This window comes from Leucoraja erinacea, chromosome 8 (genome assembly GCF_028641065.1).
Source record: "Leucoraja erinacea ecotype New England chromosome 8, Leri_hhj_1, whole genome shotgun sequence".
NCBI classification, from domain to species: Eukaryota; Metazoa; Chordata; class Chondrichthyes; order Rajiformes; family Rajidae; genus Leucoraja; species Leucoraja erinaceus.
The window spans coordinates 5205411-5230998 of NC_073384.1; the positions used below are offsets into that span (position 1 = coordinate 5205411).

General features: G+C 47.4%; 1 protein-coding gene across 1 annotated transcript in view; it reads right to left on the minus strand.

Moving 5' to 3' along the window:
- The window catches only part of ism1 (isthmin 1), an 81004-nt gene that overhangs the window by 16866 nt on the left and 38550 nt on the right, over positions 1–25588 (minus strand). Inside the window, exons 2-3 of the mRNA XM_055638915.1 lie at positions 9365–9616; positions 1215–1467 (exon numbers count right to left, since the gene is read on the minus strand). Coding sequence (XP_055494890.1) covers positions 1215–1467; positions 9365–9616 — 505 coding nt within the window. The remainder of the gene's footprint in view (positions 1–1214; positions 1468–9364; positions 9617–25588) is intronic.

The window sequence follows — 25588 nt, forward strand, 5'->3', positions numbered from 1 at the left end:
AATCAGTACCCCGTTCCTACTTTCCCCCCATATCCCTTGATTCCGTTAGCCCCAAGAGCTCTATCTAACTCTCTCTTGAAAACATCCAGTGAATTGTCCTCCACTGCCTTCTGTGGCAGAGAATTCCACTGATTCACAACTCTCTAGGTGAAAAGGTTTTTCCTCGCCTCAGTCCAAAACGGCCTACCCCTTATTCTTAAACTGTGGCCCCTGGTTCTGGACTCCTCCAACATCGGGAACATTTTTCCTGCATCTAACCTGTCCAATTCTTTAATAACTTCATCTGTTTCTATATGATCGCCTCTCATCCTTCTAAATTCCAGTGAATATAAGTTTTGCCTGTTTAAGCTAGGGAACATAGGTTTAAGGTGAAGGGGAAAAGATTTAATAGGAATCTGAGGGGTAACTTTTTACACACAGAGGGTGGTGGGTGTATGGAACAAGCTGCCAGAGGAGGTAGTTGAGGCTGGGACTATCCCAACGTTTATCAGTCAGAGTATTGAGTATAGAAGTTGGGAGGTCATGTTGCAATTGTATAAGACGTTGGTGAGATCGCATTTAGAATATTGTGTTCAGTTCAGGGCACCATGCTACAGGAAAGATATTGTCAAGCTTGAAAGGGTTCAGAGAAGATTTACGAGGATGTTGCCAGGACTAGAGGGTGTGAGCTACAGGGAGAGGTTGAGCAGGCTGGGTCTCTATTCCATGGAGCACAGGAGGATGAGGGGAGATCTTATAGAGGTGTACAAAATCATGAGAGGAATAGATCGGGTAGATGCACAGAGTCTTTTACCCAGAGTAGGGGAATCGAGGACCAGAGGACATAGGTTCAAGATGAAAGGGGGAAAGATTTAATAGGAATATGAGGGGTAACCTTTTCACACAAAGGGTGGTGGGTGTATGGAACAAGCTGCCAGGGGAGGTAGTTGAGGCTGGGACTATCCCATCGTTTAAGAAACAGTTAGACAGGTACATGGATAGGACAGGTTTGGAGGGATATGGACCAAGAGCAGGCAGGTGGGACTAGTGTAGCTGGGACATTGTTGGCCCATGTGGGCAAGTTGGGCCGAGGGGCCTGTTTCCACACTGTATCACTCTATGACTGATCGTCTGTTGCCCAGAGTGAGTGAGCGAGGCGGGGTCTGGCGGGGCAGAGCGGGGCGGGGCGGGGCGGGGCGAGGCGAGGCAGGGAGGGGCGAGGAATGCGGACTCACCATACTCGGGTTGCCCCTCTGGTTCCCACCGCCGCTGTGTCACCGTGCCGCGGTCCCAGCTGCCGGCGGGGTTCAGGAAGTTGCTGTCCTCGGCCCGCTCGCCGCCGCCGCCATCGTGCGCCGAGGCGGTGGCTGCCGTCTTCTGCCACCAGCCCCGCCAGCCCGGCGAGGGCCCTGGCCAGCTGGGCTTGGCCACCTTGCGCAGGTCCCTCTCCGCCTCCATCTCCGTCCCGTCCACCACTTCGATGGTCACCTGCACGGGGGAAGACAACCTACGTCAGGGCGCAATGCGCACGTCTACAGGCGCCAGCGGTAGAAGGCGGACACACAAAGTGCTGGAGTAACTCAACGGGTCAGGCTGCATCCCTGGAGAGAGGCAATGGGTGACGTCTCTTCAGACTGGCAGTCACAAAGGGCGGCACGCTGGCGCAGCGGTAGAGTTGCTGCCTTACAGCGAATGCAGCGCCGGAGACCACGGTTCGATCCCGACTACGGGTGCTGTCTGTGCGGAGTGTGTACGTTCTCCCCGTGACCCGCGTGGGTTTTCACCGAGAACTTCGGTTTCCTCCCACACTCCAAAGACGTACAGGTTTGCATAAATGTAAGAATTGTGAGTGTGTAGGATAGTGTTAGTGTGCGGGCATCGCTGGTCGGCACGGACCCAGTGGGCCGAAGGGCCTGTTTTTGCGCTGTATCTCTAAACAAAACTAAAAATTATTGTCAGTCTATCTCTCTGAAGCTCCTAGATGGCGACACAAGGAACTGCAGATGCTGTTGTCTTGTGCAGAACACAAGATCAGCACGTCAGGCAGCATCTCCTGAAAACGTGGATAGATGATGTTTCGTATGACTTGACGAGAAACATGGACTTAAATTGTTGAAATTCTTTGCAGCGCAGATTCTGTTTAGTTTTTTTATTCTTGTTTTAAGGGGTTGTTTATTCCTTTTTTTCCTTTTTTTTCTTTTTGTTTTTTTTCTACATATAAGTTTTCTTTTAAAGATTTGACTATATTTACATAGAGACCGGGGAGGTCTATATTAATTGTGTATTCTGACACTGGACTCATATTTAGGTTATACCTGTTATTAATGTAATCCTGATCCCTATGTATCAATATGCATTGTTATGTTCATCTTTATTCTTTTGTTTTGTTGTTTTGTTTATGTTTTTGGAAAAAAAACGAATAAAAATATTTTAAAAGAAAGAAAGATGATGTTTCAGGCCATCACATGTAACAATACTGGATCTAAACTGGGATTTTCAGCAATGATGGACACAACACAATGGTGGGTCTTCTTGTAACACCCCAGGCAGTTCACCCATGTCCCTCAAGGGTAATGAGGGTATAGATAGCAGAAACAAGGAACTGCAGATGCTGGTTAACACACAAAAAATACAGAGTGCTGGAGTAACTCAATGGGTCGGGCAGCATCTGTGGAGAACATGGATAGGTGACGTTTCACAGAGTGCTGGAGTAACTCAGCGGGTCAGGCAGCATCTGTGGAGAACATGGATAGGTGATCTGGAGAACATGGATAGACAACTATGTCTGTAGAAGGTGCTATATGATCTTTGGTAGAAGAGTTCTCACCCGAAACGTCACCTATCCATGTTCTCCACAGATGCTGCCTGACCCGCTGAGTTACTCCAGCACTCTGTGTCCTTTTCCTATGGATTGGAAAGGTTTAAGAGGACAATGGGCCAAACGCAGACAAAATGGGACGGGCGCACTGTGCCAAGTTGGTCAGCACGGGCAATGTGGGCTGAAGGGCCTGCTTCCGTGATGTGCGGCCCCATTACTCTGTCCATTCGTGTAGATGTTCTGTTGGTTGGAGCTGGAGGAGCAGACCCAGCCACCCAGCATGATCAAGGTATGTCGTAGGATCAAAGGATCGCGAACAAACGGAATGGTTTAACAAAATCTTCAATCCAGGAATCTGCCAGAAGGCACAGCCAACTGGAACCGCCTCAAACCAGCCATTCCATCTTCTCCTCATTCTGTCTGCCATTCAGAAGCCAATATGCTCACGTGGGCTCAGATCACAGCTAGTATCTGGTGCTGGAAAGCCTCGCCGCACATCAAAACATGAACATTGCCTTAGGTTACACAAAAAAGCTGGAGAAACTCAGCGGGTGCAGCAGCATCTATGGAGCGAAGGAAATAGGCAACGTTTCGGGCCGAAACCCTTCTTCAGACGTAGCTTGTCCCGTTGAAAGGCCTGTTTAGTTGAGCTTAGTTTGAATTAATTTAGTTTAGCTGAGCTGAGTTGAGTTGAGTTGAGTTTAGTTTGGATATCCTGACATATGGCATCTCTGTGTGGTATCTCAGCTGCACGGAGGCGGAGAGGAGAGCTCTTCAGCGCGTCGTCCACAGATTATTGGGACACAGCTACCAGCCTTGGAGGGCATCTACTATACACGGTGCCTCAGGAAGGCCGTCAGCATTCACAAAGACTCCTTACACCCTTGCAATAGTCTGTTCGAACTCCTACCTTCCGGCAGACGTTACAAGGCCTTCTACGCCCGCACCTCCAGACTTAGGAACAGCTTCATCCCCAGAGCTATAGCTGTTCTTCTGAACCGGCCCTGCTGAGTGCCCCCCACCCCCCCCCTCGGATGGTCACGTCGCATATCGACCCGACACAGACACATTTGCACTTTATACTGTTTTACTGTTATATTTTAATCTTGTTTCTCTGGGTGTCTAAATATTTAGTTAATTAAGTTATGACATCGGATGGAAGCTGCATACCAAATCTCGTTGTACCTCTGTGCAATCCCTTCCCACACACTCCAAAGATGTACGGGTTTGTGGGTTAAATGGCTCGGTATTTTTAAAAAAATGTAAGATTGTCTCTCGTGTGTGTAGGGCAGTGTTAATGTGCGGAGATCGCTGGCCGGCCTGGACTTGGTGGGCCGAAGGGCCTGTTTCCGTGCTGTATCTCCAAACTAAATTAAACTAGTTAAGATTAGTCTAGCTTAGATTCGATTAGTTTAGTTTGGATTAATTTAGTTCCGCTTAGATTATATTATATTAGTTTTGTTTAGTTTAGATTAGTTTAGTTTAGATATGTTTAGCTTAGTTTACAGATATTGATCACCTGTTGCATGTTATCCTACTTTCTCATCCACTCCCTACACACTAGAGGGCAATTTACAGAGGGCCGATTAACCTACAAGCCTACAGTGGGGAAGGAGGGAATGAATGAGGGAGGGGAGTCGGGAAGAACGTGGGGAATTCTACAAGGAAAGTCAGTGTGATTATATCTGGCATCTCAGCTTTGGTGCAAGTCGATCAAGGTGGTGGTGTCAGCCGTATGCTACAGGCTGGCAATAGTGAGCGTGGTGCTACAACTTCCTCAACTACAATAATCCGAGCACCACAGAGGCCTGACTGGGTGACATTCTGAGTGTACAGAATGCTAGTGTGATCCTGACCACATGATCTCATTGAAACACATGAGATTATTAAGGGTACACAAAAAAGCTGGAGAAACTCAGCGGGTGCAGCAGCATCTATGGAGCGAAGGAAATAGGCAACGTTTCGGGCCGAAACGTTGCCTATTTCCTTCGCTCCATAGATGCTGCTGCACCCGCTGAGTTTCTCCAGCTTTTTTGTGTACCTTCGATTCTCCAGCATCTGCAGTTCCTTCTTAAACACTAGATTATTAAGGATTTGGACAAACGCTAGAGGCAGGAAACATGTTCTCGATGTTGGGGGGGGGGGAGTCCAGAACTAGGGGCCACAGTTTAAGAATAAGGGGTTGGCCATTTAGAACGGAGACGAGGAAACACTTTTTCACCCAGAGAGTTGTGAATCTGTGGAATTCTCTGCCTCAGAAGGCGGTGGAGGCCGATTCTCTGGATACTTTCAAGAGAGGGCTCTTAAAGATAGCGGAGTCAAGGGATATGGGGAGAAGGCAGGAACAGGGTACTGATTGGGGATGATCAGCCATGATCACAGTGAATGGCGGTGCTGGCTCGAAGGGCCGAATTGCATACTCCTCCTATTGTCTATTGTCTCCCGTTTTTCATCCTCGCCCGCTTTCATTTCTCTGATCGCCCATCTACGCCACTTCAGTGAATCTTTGTAGAGTTGCTGCCTCAAGCTCATATCAATGATTCCATGGTTCACTGTCTTCACTGCCAGGTCACCATAACATCTAGGGTGGCACGGTGGCGCAGCGGTAGAGTTGCTGCCTCACAGCGCCAGAGACCCGGGTTCGATCCCGACTACGGGTGCTGTCTGTACGGAGTTTGTACGTTCTCCCCGTGACCTGTGTGGGTTTTTCCCCGGGTGTTCCGATTTTCTCCCACACTCCAAAGACTGCGTGGTTTGTAGGTTAAGTGGGTTTGGGAAAAATTGTTAGCTGTCCCGAGTGTGTGTCGGATAGTGCTGGCGTACGGGGTGATCGGTGGCTGGTGTGGACTCGGTGGGCCGAAGGGCCTGTTTCCGCACTGTATCTCTAAAACAAACAAAAACCTATACTCAACCTTCTATCCAGAGCTACTGCCCATCCCGCTGAGTTACTCCAGCATTTTGCGTCTATCTTCGGTGCACAAACCCGCATCTGCAGTCCCTTCCTCCAACTAAACCATTGATAGAACACAAAATGCTGGAGTAAACGGCCTGTCCCACTGTACGAGGTCATTCAAGAGCTCTCCCGAGTTTAAAAAAAAATCAAACTCGTGGTAAGCACGTAGAATGTACGTAGCGGGTACGTCGGAGCTCAGGGACGTCTCTTAGCGGCTCGTAACGCTAGCGGCAGGTACTCGGGAAACGCGGTAAGCTCGGGAAGACTCGTGACGATGTTGAAAAATGTCCACGAGAGCCCAGAGTAACTGCGAGCGGCCGTTACCCGTAAATCTCCGCGTTCGAATTAGGGCAAACTCGGGAGAGCTCTTGAATTAGCTGGTACTGTGGGACAGTCAGCGGGACTCAGCGGGACAGGCGGCATCTACTGGCGAACATGGATAGGCGACGTTTAGGGTCGAGACCCTTCGTCAGACTGACCGTTGGACTGCTGCTATCCATTCTCTTTCCTTTTGCTCTGCCTTTACGAACACTGTGTGTTTGCATAACTAACTGCACCCGCTCTGATGTCGGGCCATCTGTTTTGCTTACCATTAATACTTCCTGACCAGATGAGTGTTTCCAGCAGTCCCAAGCCCTTTCTCCCAGTGAATGCAGGCAGCCCCCTGACACCGGGTCTGGTAAATCTTAATGCTAATTCGTCTGCCTATGCACGAAACCGCAGCATTGAAGCACAGAGCAAAGGCGTGAAAGGTCACTGACTCGAAATGATAATTCAGTTCCTCTCTCTCTGGAGATCTTAACTCACCTGCTGTGTATTTACACCATTTCCTGTTTTGTTTCTTACTTCCAGCATCTGCAGAGAGCGTTTTTTTTTTTCTCTCTCCTCAGTAACATGTTCTGTGTTCAAGAAGGAACTGCAGATGCTGGAAGATCGAAGGTACACAAAAATGCTGGAGAAACTCAGTGGGTGCAGCAGCATCTATGGAGCGAAGGAAATAGGCGATGTTTCGGCCCGTAACCCTTCTTCAGACTTCAGACCCGAAACGTCGCCTATTTCCTTCGCTCCATAGATGCTGCTGCACCCACTGAGCCTCAGTAACATCATGGTTCGTTTAAAGAGCAGGAAAAACCTTTCGAAAGCCTTAAGGGGGGAATCGAGGAATAGGTCGTGTAGACGCACAGAGTCTCTCGTCCAGAGGTAGACAAAAGTGCTGGAGAAACTCAGCGGGTGCAGCAGCATCTATGGAGCGAAGGAAATAGGCAACGTTTTGGGACGAAACCCTTCTTCAGAAAAGGGGAGATGCAACGAGATCTGGGTGTCATGGTACACCAGTCATTGAAAGTAGGCATGTAGGTGCAGCAGGCAGTGAAGAAAGCGAATGGTATGTTAGCATTCATAGCAAAAGGATTTGAGTATAGGAGCAGGGAGGTTCTACTGCAGTTGTACAGGGTCTTGGTGAGACCACACCTGGAGTATTGCGTACAGTTTTGGTCTCCTAATCTGAGGAAAGACATTCTTGCCATAGAGGGAGTACAGAGAAGGTTCACCAGACTGATTCCTGGGATGTCAGGACTTTCATATGAAGAAAGACTGGATAGACTCGGCTTGTACTCGCTAGAATTTAGAAGATTGAGGGGGGATCTTATAGAAACTTACAACATTCTTAAGGGGTTGGACAGGCTAGATGCAGGAAGATTGTTCCTGATGTTGGGGAAGTCCAGAACAAGGGGTCACAGTTTAAGGATAAGGGGGAAGTCTTTTAGGACCGAGATGAGAAAAACATTTTTCACACAATTCTCTGCCACAGAAGGTAGTTGAGGCCAGTTCATTGGCTATATTTAAGAGGGAGTTAGATGTGGCCCTTGTGGCTAAAGGGGTCAGAGGGTATGGAGAGAAGGCAGGTATGGGATACTGAGTTGGATGATCAGCCATGATCATATTGAATGGCGGTGCAGGCTCGAAGGGCTGAATGGCCTACTCCTGCACCTATTTTTTATGTCTATGTTTCTATGATCCCGACTGCAGGCGCTGTCTGTACGGAGTTTGCACGTTCTCCCCGTGATCTGCGTGGGTTTTCTCCGAGATCTTCGGTTTCCTCCCACACTCCAAAGACATGCAGGTTTGTAGGTTAATTGGCTTGGTAAAAATGTAAAACTGTCCAAGTTGGCGATATGCAAGTTGGCGAGTACTGCCCTGCCGACTACAAAATGCAGAAGGTTCAGAAGGATCTGTACACTGTAAATGGCTCGATTGTAATCATGCATTATCTTTCCACTGCCTGGATAGCGCGCGGCAAAAAGCTTTTCACAGCACCTCGGTACACGTGACAATAAACTGAACTGGAAACTGTAAAACAGTAAGAGTGAAGTATGTTAAATCGAGTGTAGTCATGCATCGTAATTTAGTCCTCACAGCAGCCAGTACATTCTAGGCCTGGCCGACAACCAAGTCGACAAGCAAGCAACTGTTTATCATTTAAAGCCTATAAAATTCTTTAAATAAGCTAAATACGAAATCAACTTAAACCATTGGATGTTTTCTAAGGCAGCATTTTTCATGCAGAAATGCAAAGATGGTCGATTGGGCAACGCATCTGCAAGCCTGACACTTCAACAGACAGAGGTAGACAAAAATGCTGGAGAAACTCAGCGGGTGAGGCAGCATCTATGGAGAGAAGGAATGGGCGACGTTTTGGGCCGAGACCCTTCCTCAGACCACAGACGAATATCAGTGTATTTTGACGTTTAGGTTTTTAGTTTGCTTTTTCACACTTGCTTTTTATTCTTTTATTCTGTTCGAAAATAAAGCATTCAATTCTAAATTCTAATTCTAGTTTTTGAGTTTAGAGGTGCAGCGCGGAAACAGGCCCTTCGGCCCACCGAGTCCGCGCCGATCAGCGATCCCCGCACACTAACGCTATCCTACACACACCAGGGGCAATTTACAATTTTACCAAAGCCAAATGAACCTACAAAGCCCCAATGTCTTTGGAGCGTGGGAGGAAACCAGTGCACCCGGAGAAAACCCACACAGGTCACGGGGAGAAGGTACTAACTCCGTGACTACAGACAGCACCCGTAGTCGGGATGGAAATTGGGCAACTCCACCGCTGCGCCATCGTGCAGCCCTAATTTCTAAGTATGGGTTTGGTTAACGTTCTGCCCTCTGCTATTTTGGCTCGCCGTCTTTGCACGCTTGTTGACTGAATCGGTTTATTTTAAACCAAGTGGACTGCTTTGTTAAATCAGAGCAGGCAGGAATGTGAACTTTAGCATATTAAGCAACTCACTATAAATAGCGACTGGTATTATCCGCTGAGATGTAAAACGTGCATTTTCTTTGTCAGTATAACGAGAGCAGAGATGAATTCACAGTGGGTTAGATCGGTTGTGCTTTGCGCTGTGTTGAGAAGGAATAGGTGCAGGAGTAGGCCATTCGGCCCCTCGAGCCAGCACCGCCATGGTATGCTGTAGATCAGTCAAGACAAACTGGAGGAAGTCTTGGCATCATGTGTGGCACCAACATAGTGGGCATAAAGGCCTGTTCTGGTGCTGTTTTGTTCTACCATCTATATCACGGTGTGGAAAGATTCAAGTCATTTGGCACTGTACCTGTATGTTGGGGTTTTGTCCATTGATGTCGGCTTTGGACAGGTCAGGGAAGTTCTCCAGATCCAACAGGAATGTGCGTGGGCTGTCTCTCTGAAGGGGAGCATGCGCGTCATCTTGCTGAGCCTGGGCCTTGCCCAAGGTTCTGCCGTCATTCTGGTAGCGGGCAGAAGCAGCCCTTCCATTGGACTCTCGCGCCGACCCTGCCGTCCGGGCAGAATTGGGAAAGGACGACTTTTCTTCCTTGACGTGGTTCTGCAAAACCAAGAACAAGCGGGACAAATCAACACAGATATCCTCGACTGGATTGTTGCAGATGAGTAGAAACATCCACTGTCCAGTGGAGTGTATAAACTCAATGATTTACCTCAGACTTTAGAGATACAGCGTGGCAACAGGCCCCTCGGCCCACCGAGTCCGGACCGACCAGCGACCCCTGGACATTAGCACTATCGCACCCATCTACACAAGGGACACTGGGACATGTTGGCCGGTGTGGGCAAGTTGGGCCGAAGGGCTTGTTATCCACGCTCTGTATCTCTATAACTCCTAGAAACGTAGAAACATAGAAATTAGGTGCAGGAGTAGGCCATTCGGCCCTTCGAGCCTGCACGGCCATTCAATATGATCATGGCTGATCATTCAAAATCCTGCTTTCTCCTCATATCCCTTGATTCCTCTTTCATTCGTCTCCTTTTGTCTCCGTTAGTCCTCTTTTGCCATCATTTTTATCACTAGCCTTCGTTCAACCATTCGCCCATCAAATCCTCTTTATAGGATAGGCAAAAATAAGCTTTGTGGCTTCAGCCTGTTCCTTTTTTGGTCATTGATTATGTGAACATTGTGTGAAATGGATACAGTGTTGGTTGTTATTCACACAGATTGTAAAGTATGACCGAAATAAACTATTCATTCATTCATTCTTCACCTCACCTGTTGAGTTGAATTTAGTTCATTGTCACGTGTACCGAGGTACAGTGAAAATCTTTTGTTGCGTGCTAACCAGTCAGCGGAAAGACAATACATGATTACAATCGAGCCGTTTACAGTGTACCGACACATGATAAGGGAATAACGTTTAGTGCAAGGTAAAGCCAGCAAAGTCCGATCAAGGATAGTCCGAGGGTCACAGATAATAGTTCAGCACTGCTCCCTGAACTACTATCTACCTCATTGGTGATCCACGGACTATCCTTGAACGGGGTTTGATCGGCCCAAAAAGATGGGCTGAACGGCCTGTTTTCCACGCTGTATTACTCTATGTCACTCTTCTCTTTATCAACACCCTTTAGTTGTCTTTTGTCATCATTTTCATCACTAGCCCTTGTTCAACCATCTGCCCATCAAATCCCCTGCCCTGCACTTGCATCCTCCTATCGCTTGCCATGTGTGTGGGAAGGAACTGCAGATGCTGGTTTACACCGAAGATAGATGCGAAATGCCCGATTAACTCAGGGGAGCGGGCAGCATCACAGGATAGAAGGACTGGGTGACGTTTCAGGTCGAGACCGAAGAAGGGTCTCAACCTGAAACGTCACCCGTCCCTTCCATCCAGAGATGCTGCCCGTTCCGCTGAGTTACTCCAGCATATTGTGACGGTCTTGCCAGGCTTTGTCACACACCCCCATCTCTCCTCACCAGCTTTCTCTCCCCCCACCCCACACGACGACAATCAGTCTGAAGAAGGGTCTCGGCCCGAAACATCACCTCTTCCTTCGCTCCATAGATGCTGCCTCACCCACTGAGTTTCTCCAGCATTTTTGTCTACCTTAGATTTTCCAGCATCTGCAGTTCCTTCTTAAACAATCAGTCTGAAAACAACCAATATTTTCAATATCTTCAGATTTGCGACTTCATGAAAAAATATATACAAGGATATCAAAAAGTAACTCCTGACTTATTGGAAGAAGCAATGAATATTGAAGCTGACTCACAAAATTAATATCCTATTTATATAATAATATTCTAAATATAGACCTACCATCGACAGAGGTACTTAGAGAAGAGTGGGAACGGTAAATTAATGATAAAAATTACAAAGATTAAATGGGAAAAATACCTGATATATATTCACAAATGTTCAATTAATGTAAGACATAATCTAATTCAATTTAAAATTGTACATAGATTATATTATTCAAAAACAAGATTGAACAAATTTTATCCAAATATATCCGCCACTTGTGATAAATGTCTAGCCCAAAAGGCAACTATAACACACTCCTTAGTTTCCTGCATAAAACTTTATAGATTTTGGAATTATATTTTTGAAATATTTACAAAATTATTCAAGACAAGAATGGAACCTAATACTGAAATGATTATATTTGGTGTAATGGAAGATGGGAATAAATTGAACACATCTCAAAATCTATTCCTTAACTATGGTTTAATAATAGCAAAAAAATTAATACTTAAATTTTGGAAGGGTACATCAATACCAACGCTTAAAATGTGGATTGCAAGTATGTTGGACACCGCTCATCTTGAGGAAATGCGATTCCTCCTAATGGATAAATCAGACCAATTCATAACGAGTTGGTCTCCATTCGTCGTTTTTTTGGAATCATATGGTGCAACACAATTGTAAAAAATAACTGTTTCAGGACTGGACGAGGGTTGGTCAAGATTATAAATAATGATCTCCTTTTCTTTTTTATTTTATTTTCTTTTCTCTATTTTCTCTCTCAACTTTCTTCATTTACTCGTTTTCTTTCTTCACACACTATATATTTCACATCTTTCTATCCTTTACTATCTAACTACTTTTTCTTATTCTCATCTTTTTTCCATGTAACAAAAAAAAAAGAAGTTGTACATAAAATGTATTATGAAAATATATATTAGGCACTTTGGTGCCATATGACTCTACGTACTTCTAATAAAATAAAATATTTAAAAAAACAAACAATCAGTCTGAAGATGGTTCTCGACCTGAAACGCCACCTACCCATGTCCTCCAGAGATGCTGCCTGACCCGCTGAGTTACTCCAGCACTTTGTGTTCAATGCACGTTTCCAGCATCTGCAGTTCCTTGTGTCTCCATGTTATTAACAGATGTCTGGCAGGGTCACGAGCCAATAGTTCAATCACAACTTTCCTTATGACATCAAATATACCTGATCAAAGCTTTCTGAAAATCAGGCAAACCACTGCAAACTCACGATTCAATTACTGCCTTGCACTCACTGCCAAAAAGTTATGATTTGTTATGATTTATAGTCCAGCTTCTTTTAAAAGGATTTTTTTTGCTTTTAAGTCTACTCTGCACACATTTTGAACATCGTCAGTCAGTGAGAGCCACTGTTATGTTTTCCCTGGGCTGCCCGAGATTGAGAGGAGACCTGTTAGCAGTACAGTTTAGAGTCATAGAATGGTACAGTGTGGAAACAGGCCCTTCGGCCCAACTTGCCCACACCGGCCAACATTGGCCCAGCTATACATAGGAAAGACATTCTTGCCATAGAGGGAGTACGGAGAAGGTTCACCAGACTGATTCTTGTGATGTCAGGACTTTCATATGTAGAAAGACAGGATAGACTCGGCTTGTACTCGCTAGAATTTAGAAAATTGAGGGGGGATCTCATAGAAACTTACAAAATTCTTAAGGGGTTGGACAGGCTAGATGCAGGAAGATTGTTCCCGATGTTGGGGAAGTCCAGAACAAGAGGTCACAGTTTAAGGATAAGGGGGAAATCTTTTAGGACTGAGATGAGAAAAACATTTTTCACACAGAGAGTGGTGAATCTGTGGAATTCTCTGCCACAGAAAGTAGTTGAGGCCACAGTTCATTGGCTATATTTAAGAGAGAGTTAGATGTGGCCCCTGTGGCTATAGGGATCATGGGGTATGGAAAGAAGGCCGGTACAGGATACTGAGTTGGATGATCAGCCATGATCATATTGAATGGCGGTGCAGGCTCGAAGGACCGAATGGCCTACTCCTGCACCTATTTTCTACGTTTCTATGTTTCTACATTGGTCCCACTTGCCTGCGCTTGGTCCATATCCCTCCAAACCTGTCCTATCCAGTTCAGTATAGATTAGTTTATTGTCACGTGTACCGAAGTATATAGAAAAAAACAGAAACGTATAAAATAGGTGCAGAAGTAGGCCATTCGGTCCTTCGAGCCAGCACCGCCATTCAATATGATCTTGAGTGAATGAATAGGTTTATTGGCCAAGTATTCACATACAAGGAATTTGCCTTGGTGCTCCGCCCGCAAGTGACAACATGACATACAGTGACAGTTACGAATGACACATAAAACATTAAACATTAATAATAAAACATTATTGATTTAACATGTGAATTAAATAAAATACCAGAGCAAAGGGAGGCTACAGATTTTTGGTTGTTGAGCAGAGCAACTACTCGTACAAAAAAAGCTGTTTTTATGTCTGGCTGTGGCAGCTTTGACAGTCCGGAGTCGCCTTCCAGAGGGAAGTGATTCAAAGAGTTTGTGGCCAGGGTGAGAGGGGTCAGAGATGATCTTGCCCGCTCGCTTCCTGGCCCTTGCAGTGTACAGTTCGTCAATGGGGGGAAGGTTGCAGCCAATAATCTTCTCTGCTGATCGGACGATTCGCTGCAGCCTCCAGATGTCGTGCTTGGTGGCTGAGCCAAACCAGACCATGATGGAGAAGGTGAGGACAGACTCTACAATGGCCGTGTAGAATTGGACCATCATTGCCTGTGGCAGATTGTGCTTCCTCAGCTGCTGTAGGAAGTACATCCTCTGTTGTGCCTTTTTGACTGTGGATGGTCGCCTCCCATTTAAGGTCCTTGGGGATGATGGTTCCCAGAAACTTAAAAGATTCCCCAGATGTGACTGTGGTGTTGTTGACAGTGAGTGGGGTGAGGGGAGGGGGAGCTCTCCTAAAGTCTACAATCAATTCCACTGTCTTAAGAGCATTGAGCTCCAGGTTGTTGCGATGGCATCAGGACACCAGCTGTGACACTTCCTGTCTGTAGGCAGATTGCTCCCCATCCTCGATCAGTCCAATCAGGGTTGTGTCGTCCGTAAACTTGAGAAGCTTGACAGAGGAGACTGTCTGGCTGATCATCCAGAATCAATGCCCCGTTCCTGCTTTTTCCCCATGTCCCTTGATTCCGTTAGCCCTAAGAGTTTAATCTAAAGGGCTTGTCCCATTTGCCGATTTTTGCGACAACTGCCAGGGACATTGACTGATGTATCAGGTCACCGAAAAATTCGCGGAAACTTACAAAATTCTTAAGGGGTTGGACAGGCTAGATGCAGGAAGATTGTTCCCGATGTTGGGGAAGTCCAGGACAAGGGGTCACAGCTTAAGGATAAGGGGGAAATCCTTTAGGACCGAGATGAGAAAAACATTTTTCACACAGAGAGTGGTGAATCTTTGGAACTCTCTGCCACAGAAGGTAGTTGAGGCCAGTTCATTGGCTATATTTAAGAGGGAGTTAGATGTGGCCCTTGTGGCTAAAGGGATCAGGGGGTATGGAGAGAAGGCAGGTATGGGATACTGAGTTGGATGATCAGCCATGATCATATTGAATGGCGGTGCAGGCTTGAAGAGCCAAATGGCCTACTCCTGCACCTATTTTCTATGTTTCTATGTGATGCGGAATGATGACATAGATGCATAGAAACATAGAAACAGAAAATAGGTGCAAGAGGAGGCCATTCGGTCCTTCGAGCCTGCACAACCATTCATTGTGATCATGGCTGATCGTCCTCTATCAATAACCCGCGCCTGCCTTCTCCCCATATCCCTTGACTCCACTAGCCCCTAGAGCTCTATCTAACCCTCTCTTAAATCCATCCAGTGATTTGGCCTCCACTGCCCTCTGTGGCAGGGAATTCTACAAATTCACAACTCTTTGGGGAAAAAGTTTTTTCTCACCTCAGTCTTAAATGGCCTCCCCTTTATTCTAAGACTGTGGACAGGGTTGGAGGGATATGGACCAAATGCAGGCAGGTGGGACTAGTGTAGCTGGGACATCTTGGTTGGCATGGGCAAGTTGGGCCGAAGGGCCTGTTTTCATGCTGTAAGACTCTATGACTCTATAAAGATCAAGTACTCACTACCACCTACTCGAGGGCAGTGGGCATTTCAAAATACCTGTTCGACAATATGCCAATTTCCCTATATCTCATAAATGAACGATGGTACAAAGTCTGAGATCATCGAGAGTCATAGGGCGATACAGCATGGAAACAGGCCCTTCAGCCCAACCTGCCCACACCGGCCAACGTGTCCCAGCTACACTAGTCCCACCTGTCAGCATTTGGTCCATATCCCTCCAAACCTGTCCTATCCATGTACCTGTCTAACTGCTTCTTAAATGTTAGGATAGTCCCTGCCTCAACTACCTCCTCTGGCAGCTCGTTCCATACACCCACCACCCTTTTTGTGGAAAAATTACCCCTTGGATTCCTATTAAATCTTTTCCCCTTCACCTTGACCCTATGTCCTCTGGTCCTCGATTCCCCAACTCTGGGCAAGAGACTCTGAGCAGCTACCCGATCTATTCCTCTCATGATTTCATACACCTCTAGGCTCCTGTGCACCCAAGCCTAGTCCCAGACGACTCAACCTCTCCCTATAGCTCACTCCCTCGAGTCCCGCCAACCTGCCAACATCCTCGTAAGTCAACATCATCTATGTAACTGACCATTTTCTGAGCTTGGATTCCAGGGCATCATTCTCATTAGCAGCACACTGAATAATGAGAATATCCATTGAACCAGTGGCTCTGCTGAAGATGCACAGGGTACAGGAACAGCTACTTCCCCTCTGTTATCAGGCTTCTGAACGGCCCTTCCATAAGCTAGGGTACTGTCCGATTCACCTCTACCCCATTGCGGAGACTGGACTTTGTCTCTGGAACTGGTGCGCTACAGAACCAGGGGCCACAGTTTAAGAATAAGGAGTAAGCCATTTAAAACGGAGACGAGGAAACACTTTTTCTCACAGAGAGTGGTGAGTCTGTGGAATTCTCTGCCTCAGAGGGCGGTGGAGGGTCGTTCTCTGGATGCTTTCAAGAGAGAACTAGATAGGGCTCTTAAAAATAGCGGAGTCGGGGGATATGGGGAGAAGGCAGGAACGGGGTACTGATTGGGGATGATCAGCCATAATCACATTGAATGTCGTTGCTGGCTCGAAGGGCCGAATGGCTTACTCCTGCACCTATTGTCTATTGTCTATTGTCTAATGCTGAGGACTATATTCTGCACTCTGTATCTTCCCCTTTGCTCTACCTGTTGTACTTGAGTTGAGAGGGAGAGAATGGTGGATAGACTTGCTGGGCCGAATGGCCTAATTCTACTCCTATCACCTATGACCATGGCTTGATTGTATTCATGTACGGTATTATCTGTTTGGATAGCACGCAAATAAAACTTTTTCACTGTACCTCCCGCAACCATTTTCTTATTTCCCTCTCCCCCTCGTCTCCTTCCACATTGATCCCTTCTCTGGCTTACCTTTCACGCATCTTCTCTCCTTACCTCCGTATCTCGCTGGCTTTTGTTTTGTCATCTCTGGCTCTTGTCCAAGTATCTGCCAATCACCCCCCCCCCCCCCCCCCCTGTATCCACCTATCACTCGCCGGGCTTTGTCCTGCCCCTGCTCTCCTCCTGCTGTCTCCCCCCTGCTACAATCAGTCTGAAGAAGGGTCCCGACCCGAAACGTCACCTATCCACGTTCTCCACAGATGCTGCCTGACCCGCTGAGTTACTCCAGCACTCTGTGAAACGTCACCTATCCACGTTCTCCACAGATGCTGCCTGACCCGCTGAGTTACTCCAGCACTCTGTGAAACGTCACCTATCCACGTTCTCCACAGATGCTGCCTGACCCGCTGAGTTACTCCAGCACTCTGTGTCTTTTCTCTAAATCGGACCACAAGTTACATACTTGTGGTGCTATATTGCTTTTGGCTACCGTATTATATATAATCTGGTCAGCATGTTATAATGTGCAACAGAGAAGTCCTATGATATATAATTAAGTAGTAAAACTGTCAGGGAAACATTTTTTTTTAACAGCAAACTCTTAGTTTAGTTAAGATTTAGAGATACAACACAGAAACAGGCCCTTCGGCCCACCGAGTCCGTGCCGACCGCACATTAACGCTATCCTACACACATTAGGGACAATTTACATTCATACCAAGCCAATTAACCTACAAGCCTGGACGTCTTTGGAGCGTGGGAGGAAACCGAAGATCTCGGAGAAAACCCACGCAGGTCACGGGGAGAACGTAAAAACTCCCTACAGACAGCACCCATTGTCGGGATCGAACATGGGTCTCTGGCGCTGTGAGCTCTGTAAGGCAGCAACTCTACCGCTGCACAAACGTGACCGCCCCCAGTTCCCTGATGTATATAATTAGGTTGTGAAATCAAGCCCCTGTCCCACTGTACGAGGTAATTCACGAGTTCTCCCAAGTTTTCCCCTGATTCGAACTCGGAGAATGTACGTAGCGGGTCCGTAGGAGTTCGTGGATGTCCCGTAGCGGCTCGTGGGAATAAAAAGTAAAACATTTTTTCATCACGAGTATTTTTATACTGGTGGACATTTTTTGCAGGAAAAAACGTCACCGGAGTTAACCGGATTTCCCGAGTGCCTACCGTTAGCGTTACGAGCCGCTACGAGGCGTCCACGGACTCCTACGGACCCGCTACGGACATTCTCCGAGTTCGATTCAGGGGAGAGCTTGTGAATTACCTCGTACAGTGGGACAGGGGCTTCAGCGAAATATACTTTATAAAGTCAAATTCCACCTACCAATAGGTGACACTGCAGACATTTTCTCGACAATGGGGTTGAGGTTTGCAGAAAATCAACAGCTTAGAAGTCAGGTTCTAAAGCTAGTGGAAGAATACAACGTTTTGTTCTGCGATTATGGAGTTAAAAACTGAAGTGCTCTGCATTTTATCAGCCTAACGCCAGTCTCTTCACACCTTCATTGCGTTCCCCTGGGATACACTTTTCATGTGTTTCGAAACATAACTTGGATTTTCAACAGATAGAGGTCAGTGGTTCAAACTCTTCTTATTGTTTTGCGTGCTTTGGGACTTGTAATATAGATCCAGAGAGATTTTCTCCTGCCCACTCAGAGTTTTGTCCTGGCCTTAAGAATTGGCAGCAGTCTGCTGTAAGTCAGCAACCTTCAATGACTCCACTTAAATAATACATGGAAAGATAGACACAACAACCAACATCGAGTGGGTTAGCATACGTTTGACCGCTCTGGGCCGCTACTCGCTGGAGTTTGGAAGTTTGAGGGGAGGATCTCATTGAAACGTACAGAATAATGAAAGGCAAAGAGATAGAGTGGATGTGGAGAGGATGTTTCCACTGGTGGGAGAGTCCCGGATAGGGTTGCCAACTTTCTCACTCCCAAATAAGGGGCAAAAGGTCAGAATAAGGGACAAATTCCCGACGGCAATTCGTTGACCGACTCGGCTGTGGCTGTGTGAATGAGTCAAGTCAAGTCAAGTATATTTGTCACATACACATACACATACGAGACGTTTGCGTTGGCCCGGGTGCTGGATGAGTTGGGCCCGGGTGCTGGACTGCACGCAAAGCCCAACGGGCAGGCCAGCCGAGGAGTTTTGGCCACGCACAAAATCCAGCGCCCCGTCCAACTCATGAACCGATGATCGGCCACGAGAAGGAGGGGGGGGGGGGGTGGTGGTGTCGGCGGTAAGCGAAGGTCCGAAGGTCGGACAGCTGGCCGGGCTGCCGACCGACGGGGCCACGGGCGAGGCGCTGCTGCTGCTGCTGCTGCACTCCATGGGCTGCACTACGTCGGGACAGGTGAGGCGGGGCCTGACGCGGCGCTCCGACCCGACAGTCCCCTTGACCCGAGTAGCAGCGGTCAAATACGGGACATGGGCGGTCCCGTACGGGACAAACCAATTTAGCCCAATATATGGGATGCCCCGGCTAATACGAGACAGTTGGCAACCCCTAGTCCAGGACCAGAGGTCACAGCTTCGGAATTAAAGGGCGCTCTTGTAGAAAGGAGGTGAGGAGGAACTTCTTTAGTCAGAGGGTGGTGAATCTGTGGAACTCATTGCCACAGAGGGTTGTGGAGGCCAAGTCAGTGGATATTTTTAAGGCAGAGATAGACAAATTCTTGATTAGAACGGGTGTCAAGGGTTATGGGGAGAAGGCAGGAAAATGGGATTAAGAGGCAGAGATCAGCCATGATTGAATGGCGGAGTAGACTCGATGGGCCGAATGGCTTAATTCTGCTCCTATAACTTGGGAACTTGAGAACTCACTAATCCTCGGACTATCCTTGATCAGACTTTGCTGGCTTTAGCCTTGCACTGAACATTATTCCCTTATCCTGTATCTGTACTCTGTAAACGGCTCGATTGTAATCAGGTATTGTCTTTCCGCTGACTGGTTAGCGCGCAACGAATGCTTTTCACTGTACCTCGATACATGTGACAATAAACTAAACTAAACTAAATTCAACACCAAGTGACATCAATGAAAATAAGGAACAGCAGATGCTGTTTTACCAAAGAAGACATAACATGCGGGAGTACGTTGCGGCACGGTGGCGCAGCGGTAGCGTCGCTGCCTCACAGCGCCAGGGACACGGGTTCGAACCCGACTACAGGTGCGGTCTGTACTGAGTTTGTGCGTTCGGTCACAAAGGGCGGTCACGGTGGCGCAGCGGTAGAGTTGCTGCCTCACAGCGAATGCAGCGCCGGAGATCCGGGTTCGACCCCGACTACGGGCGCTGTCTGTACGGAGTTCGTACGTTCTCCCCGTGACCTGCGTGGGTTTTCTCCGAGATCTCCGGCTTCCTCCCACACTCCCAAAGACGTTCAGGTTTGGAGGTTAATTGGCTTGGTGTAAATGTGAAATTGTCCCTAGTGTGTGTGTGTGTAGGATAACGTTAGTGTGCGGGGATCATTGGTCGGCGTGAACTCGGTGGGCCGAAGGGCCTGTTTCCGCGCTGTATCGCTAAATTAAACTAAACTAAACTTCTGGCATGTTTCCCAAGCTGTGCAGGGAGCAGATGTGGGGACATCCGTCTGTCTAAGACAAATAATGAATTGCTACATTCCTTGCCCCTTTCCCACATGCGCAAGATCCCCCTGGGTGTCATTTACAGACAGATCACTGAAATCCCCTGATCCTCCAACGCAGCTAACCTGCTATTCCCGTCTGGTGTTGCGGAGCCTAACGGCGGCGGCTCTACGATAATCTGTTTGTCTTTTTAAAATTTTTGTCTCATTATATGTCTGTTTTGACTCTAGTTGGATTATTTTTTTTAGCTGTGTATATGTGGGGGGGGGGGGAACCATTAGTCTCTTCCCTGTACAGGGACCCGACTTTTTCCCTGTCGGGTTTCCGATGTCGTTAGGCCTAACATCGTGGAGCCGGCTCCAGTTGCGGAGCTCGCTATCGCGTAGCCGTCCGACTTCGGAGCGGGGAAAGCTGTGGTGGCGCTCGGCTGCGACCCGACTTCGGAGCTTCGAAGGCTCCGGCTGCAGGCCCGGTGGACAGGGACATTTGGAGCTCGCGGGTCCCTGGTGGGAGACCGCTTTTCAGAGCTCCCGCAATGGCAACTTCCCCCACTGGGATCGCGGCGTTTAAATGACTCGGAGTGGGGCCTAACATTGCCCTGTGCGGTTTAACAGCCGCGGGACTTACCATTGCCCGCCGGGGGCTTTAACATCGGGAGCCCCAGTCGCCTCGACGCTGCAGTTGGACTGCTGGACCGCGGGAGAAGAACAAAGGGAAGAGATAAGACTTTTGCCTTCCATCACAGTGAGGAGGTGATGGAGATTCACTGTGGTGGATGTTTGTGTAAATTGTGTTAAGTGTGTGTCTTGGTTTTTTTTGTCACATTAAGACTGTAGAAAATGCAATTTCGTTCAAATCAAGCTGTTTGAATGACAATAAAAGGCATTCTATTCTATTCTATTCTAAAAGATCACGGGAGAGATGGAATTTTTGCGTTGTGGTTCAGCTCTCCGAGATTTCAGTGCGGGGACTAGGAATTTCTGCATCGCTGGTTCATAGCCGACTGTTTGCTGTTTCAAAGCAAGAGGTTTGTTCTTACTCAGGTGTAACATTGGAAAGAAACCCATTAGTAAAGGGCCATTGGTTTTTAACGACAGTTTGGTACATTAGATTATCCTTTAACTTAATGCACTGCATTAAAAAATATATACGTCTCACATCTCCTCTTGAAAGTTTACAGTCTCCTCAGCTGGAGGTCAGTTTTGACCATGTGAGAGAGATGCAGGGAAGCGCGTTCAGTTCGGTTCCGTTTAGTTTAGAGATATACAGCGCAGAAACTAGACCCTTTGGCCCAACGAGTCCGCACTATCCCACACACTAGGGGAAATTTACAAGATTTCAGCCATGATTGAATGGCGGAGCAGACTTGATGGGCCGAATGGCCTAATTCTACTCCTATACCTTGTGACCTTCTGACCTCTATCAATGGGTTAGAACGTTGGAAGGTATAGAAGAGACACTCACAGTTAATCCCTTTAAAACAACGGCCGGCTGTTGAGATTAAGTAGGCAGAACATACATGGTGACAACATGGAGTGAGATTTTCACACGCGCCCAGCAGTCTAAAAGGGATTGATGATGACAAGGCACTGATACATCAAATGGAGGCGACACGATGACACAGCGGTAGAGTTGCTGCCTCACAGCGCCAGAGACCCGGGTTTGATCCTGACGACAGGTGCTCTCTGTACGGAGTTTGTATGTTCACCCCATGGGTTTTCTCCGGATGCTCCGGTTTCCTCCCGTACTCCAGATGTTCCGGCTTCCCCCCCGACGGGCAAGTTTGTAGGTTCATTGACTTCAGTAGATTGTCTCTAGTGTAAAATGTGTGCTAGTGTGATGGAGATCACTGGTCGGCACAGACTTGGTGGGCCGAAGGGCCTGTTTCCGTACTATATCGCTAAAATAAACAAAATGCTGCTAAATTTATTTCAATTTCATTTCTTTCTCCATTCTTTCCGTTCTTTTAACAAGTACTTTTCTTTTCCCATATTGTGGATGATCAGCCATGATCACATCGAATTGCGGTGCTGGCTCGAAGGGCCGAATGGCCTACTCCTCACCTGTTGTCTATTGTCTATAGATTTACATTCTGAACCAAACATGTAGGAAGGAATGCTACATTCCAGATGCTGGTTTAAACCGAAGATAGACACAAAAAGCTGGAGTAACTCAGCGGGACAGGCAGCATCTCTGGAGAGAAGGTGACGTTTTGGGTCATTCTGCTGGTTTTCATAGTCATAATTTACTAGCCAAGTATGTTTTGCAACATACGAGGAATTTGGTTTGCCATGCAGTTTTAGTTTTGTTTTAGAGATACAGCATGGAAACAGGCCCTTCTGCCCACCGAGTCCATGCTGACCATCAATCACCCGTCACCCCAGTTTCTCATCCACTCGCTACAAACAGAAGTCAATTTGCAGAAGGCCAAATATCTTCGAAAGCCCACATGTCTGTGGGATGTGGGAGGAAACCGGATTACCCGGAGAAAACCCACGTGATCACACTGAGAAGGTGCAAACTCCGTACAGACAGCACCTGAGGTCAGGATCAAACCCGTATCTATGGTGCTGTGAGGCAGCGGCACTACCTGCTGCACCACTGTGCCGACCCAATTCTTGCTCCATAGATGCTGCCTCACCCGCTGAGTTTCTCCAGCATTTTTTTTGTCTACCTTCGGTTTTCCAGCATCTGCAGTTCCTTCTGAAACATGACCATTAAGAGCAACCTTGACTGGTATCTAGCAATGTAGAGGCACAGACAACACAGACTCATGGTTAGTTTAGTGCATCAGTCTGAAGAAGGGTCTCGACCAGAAACGTCACCTATTCCTTCGCTCCATAGATGCTGCCTCACCCGCTGAGTTTCTCCAGCATTTTTGCCCACCTTCATTAGTTTAGTGTAGATTAGTTTAGAGATACAGCGCGGAAACGGGCCCTTCGGCCCACCGGGTCCGCGCCGACCAGCGATCCCCGCACATTAACACCATCCCCCACCCACTAGGGACAATTTTTACATTTACTAAGACAATTAACCTACAAACCTGTACGTCTTTGGAGTGAGGGATGAAACCGAAGATCTCGGACTAAAAACCCACGCGGGTCACGGGGAGAGCGTACAGACTCCGTACAGACAGCACCCGTGGTCGGGATCGAACCTGGGTCTCCGGCGCTGCATTAGCTGTAAGGCAGCAACTATACCGCTGCGCCACCGTGACCGCCCTGGTTGTAGAGAAGGCGGAGGAGAACTTTCACAATCTCTAGTAGGAGCCATCACGTGTCATCCCAAACCTGGAGGTCTCTGGAGGATGATTGCACTTTGTCCAATTGAGGACAATGGTGATGCCTGCCGCAACGGCAGGTTAGATCAATCAACCATCTGACAAGCTGAGCTTAAGAACTTAGATGGACACAAAGTGCTGGAGTAACTCAACGGGACAGGCAGCATCTCTGGAGAGGTGACGTTTTGGATCAAGAACCTTCTTAGAAGAAACATTTAGAAAGGTGCATGGATCGGATAGGTTTAGAGGGATATGGACCAAATGCAGGCAGGTGGGACTAGTGTGGATGGGACATGTTGGGCCGAAGGGGCCTCATTCCACGCTGTGATATTTTACCAGGGATCGAATTACTATTGAAGCTGGGATTAAATTGGAGCTACACATTTCCCGGCCCTTCAATTTAATGGAATTACATTGTGTTCAAAGGCAGGAGATGGACAGAGAAGGGAAAAAGAGTAGGGTCGAGTTACTGCCTCACACCGCCAGAGACCCCGTGTTCGATCCCGACTACGGGTGCTGTCTCTGCAGAGTTTGTACATTCTCCCCGTGACCTGCGTAGGTTTTCTCCAGGATAGAAACATAGAAAATAGGTGTAGGAGTGCGCCATTCGGCCCTTCGAGCTAGCACCGCCATTCAATATGATTATGGCTGATCGTCCAAAATCAGTACCCCGTTCTTGCTTTCTCCCCTATACCCCTTGATTCCGTTAGCCCGAAGAGCTCCATCTAAGCACGATCTATGAAGGGGTCACAGTTTAAGGATAAGGGGGAAGGAAGTCTTTTAGGACCGAGATGAGAAAAACATTTTTCACACAGAGAGTGATGAATCTCTGGAACTCTCTGCCACAGAAGGTAGTTGAGGCCAGTTAATTGGCTATATTTAAGGTGGAGTTAGATGTAGCCCTTGTGGCTAAAGGGATCAGGGGGTATGGAGAGAAGGCAGGTACAGGATACCGAGTTGGATGATCAGCCATGATCATATTGAATGGCGGTGCAGGCTCGAAGGGCCGAATGGCCTACTCCTGCACCTATGTTTCTATGTTTCTATGTTTCCAACTCCCTCTTGAAAAACATCCAGCGAATTGGCCTCCACTGCCTTCTGTGGCAGAGAATTCCACAGATTCACCACTCTCTGGAGCGTGCAGGTTTGTCGGTTAATTAAAGTAGTATAAATGTAAATTGTCCCTAGCGTGTGTGTAAGATAGTGTCAGTGTTAGTGTGTGGGGGATCGCGGGTCGGTGCGGACTCGGCGGGCCGCAGGGCCTGCTTCTGCGCTGTATCTCTAAACTAAACTAAACTAAACTAAACATATTTTTTCACCTCGCAAATGCCAGCCGGGATTCATTGTCAATCTGTATGGTTTTGGTAAATTAGCTGAGCTCTTAATAGGGGGGAAGACTCACATGCATGTTGAGCTCCACACATTCCTCTATAATGAAACCCACAATTCTCTCAAAATTACAAAAAGCTTGTCAGGAAAGTTACACAAAATTCTGTAGCAGCTGTTCAGTCATTAAAGCAGGCTGGACCACTGCCCAACTCCTTATGTTTCTGAGGATCGGAAACCCTTTTACTGTGCCATCTATTGTTTAGTGCGTCTCAGTTGGATATTATGAAGATTCTTTATTTTTCTTTAATGCAAACTTTAAAAACCATCCTACAGTAACCACACAGTAGACCTGAACTGCTATCCACCTCATCGGAGGGGGGAACTCTCTGAAGATGGATCTCGATCAGAAATGCCACCCATTCCTTCTCTCCAGAGATGTTGCCTGTCCCGCTGAGTTACTCCAGCTTTTTGTGTGTATATTCCGTTCAAACCAACATATCTGCAGTTCCTTCCTACACATTTGATTGGACTTTACATTGCACTAAACGTTATTCCCTTATCATGTATCGGCCCGAAACG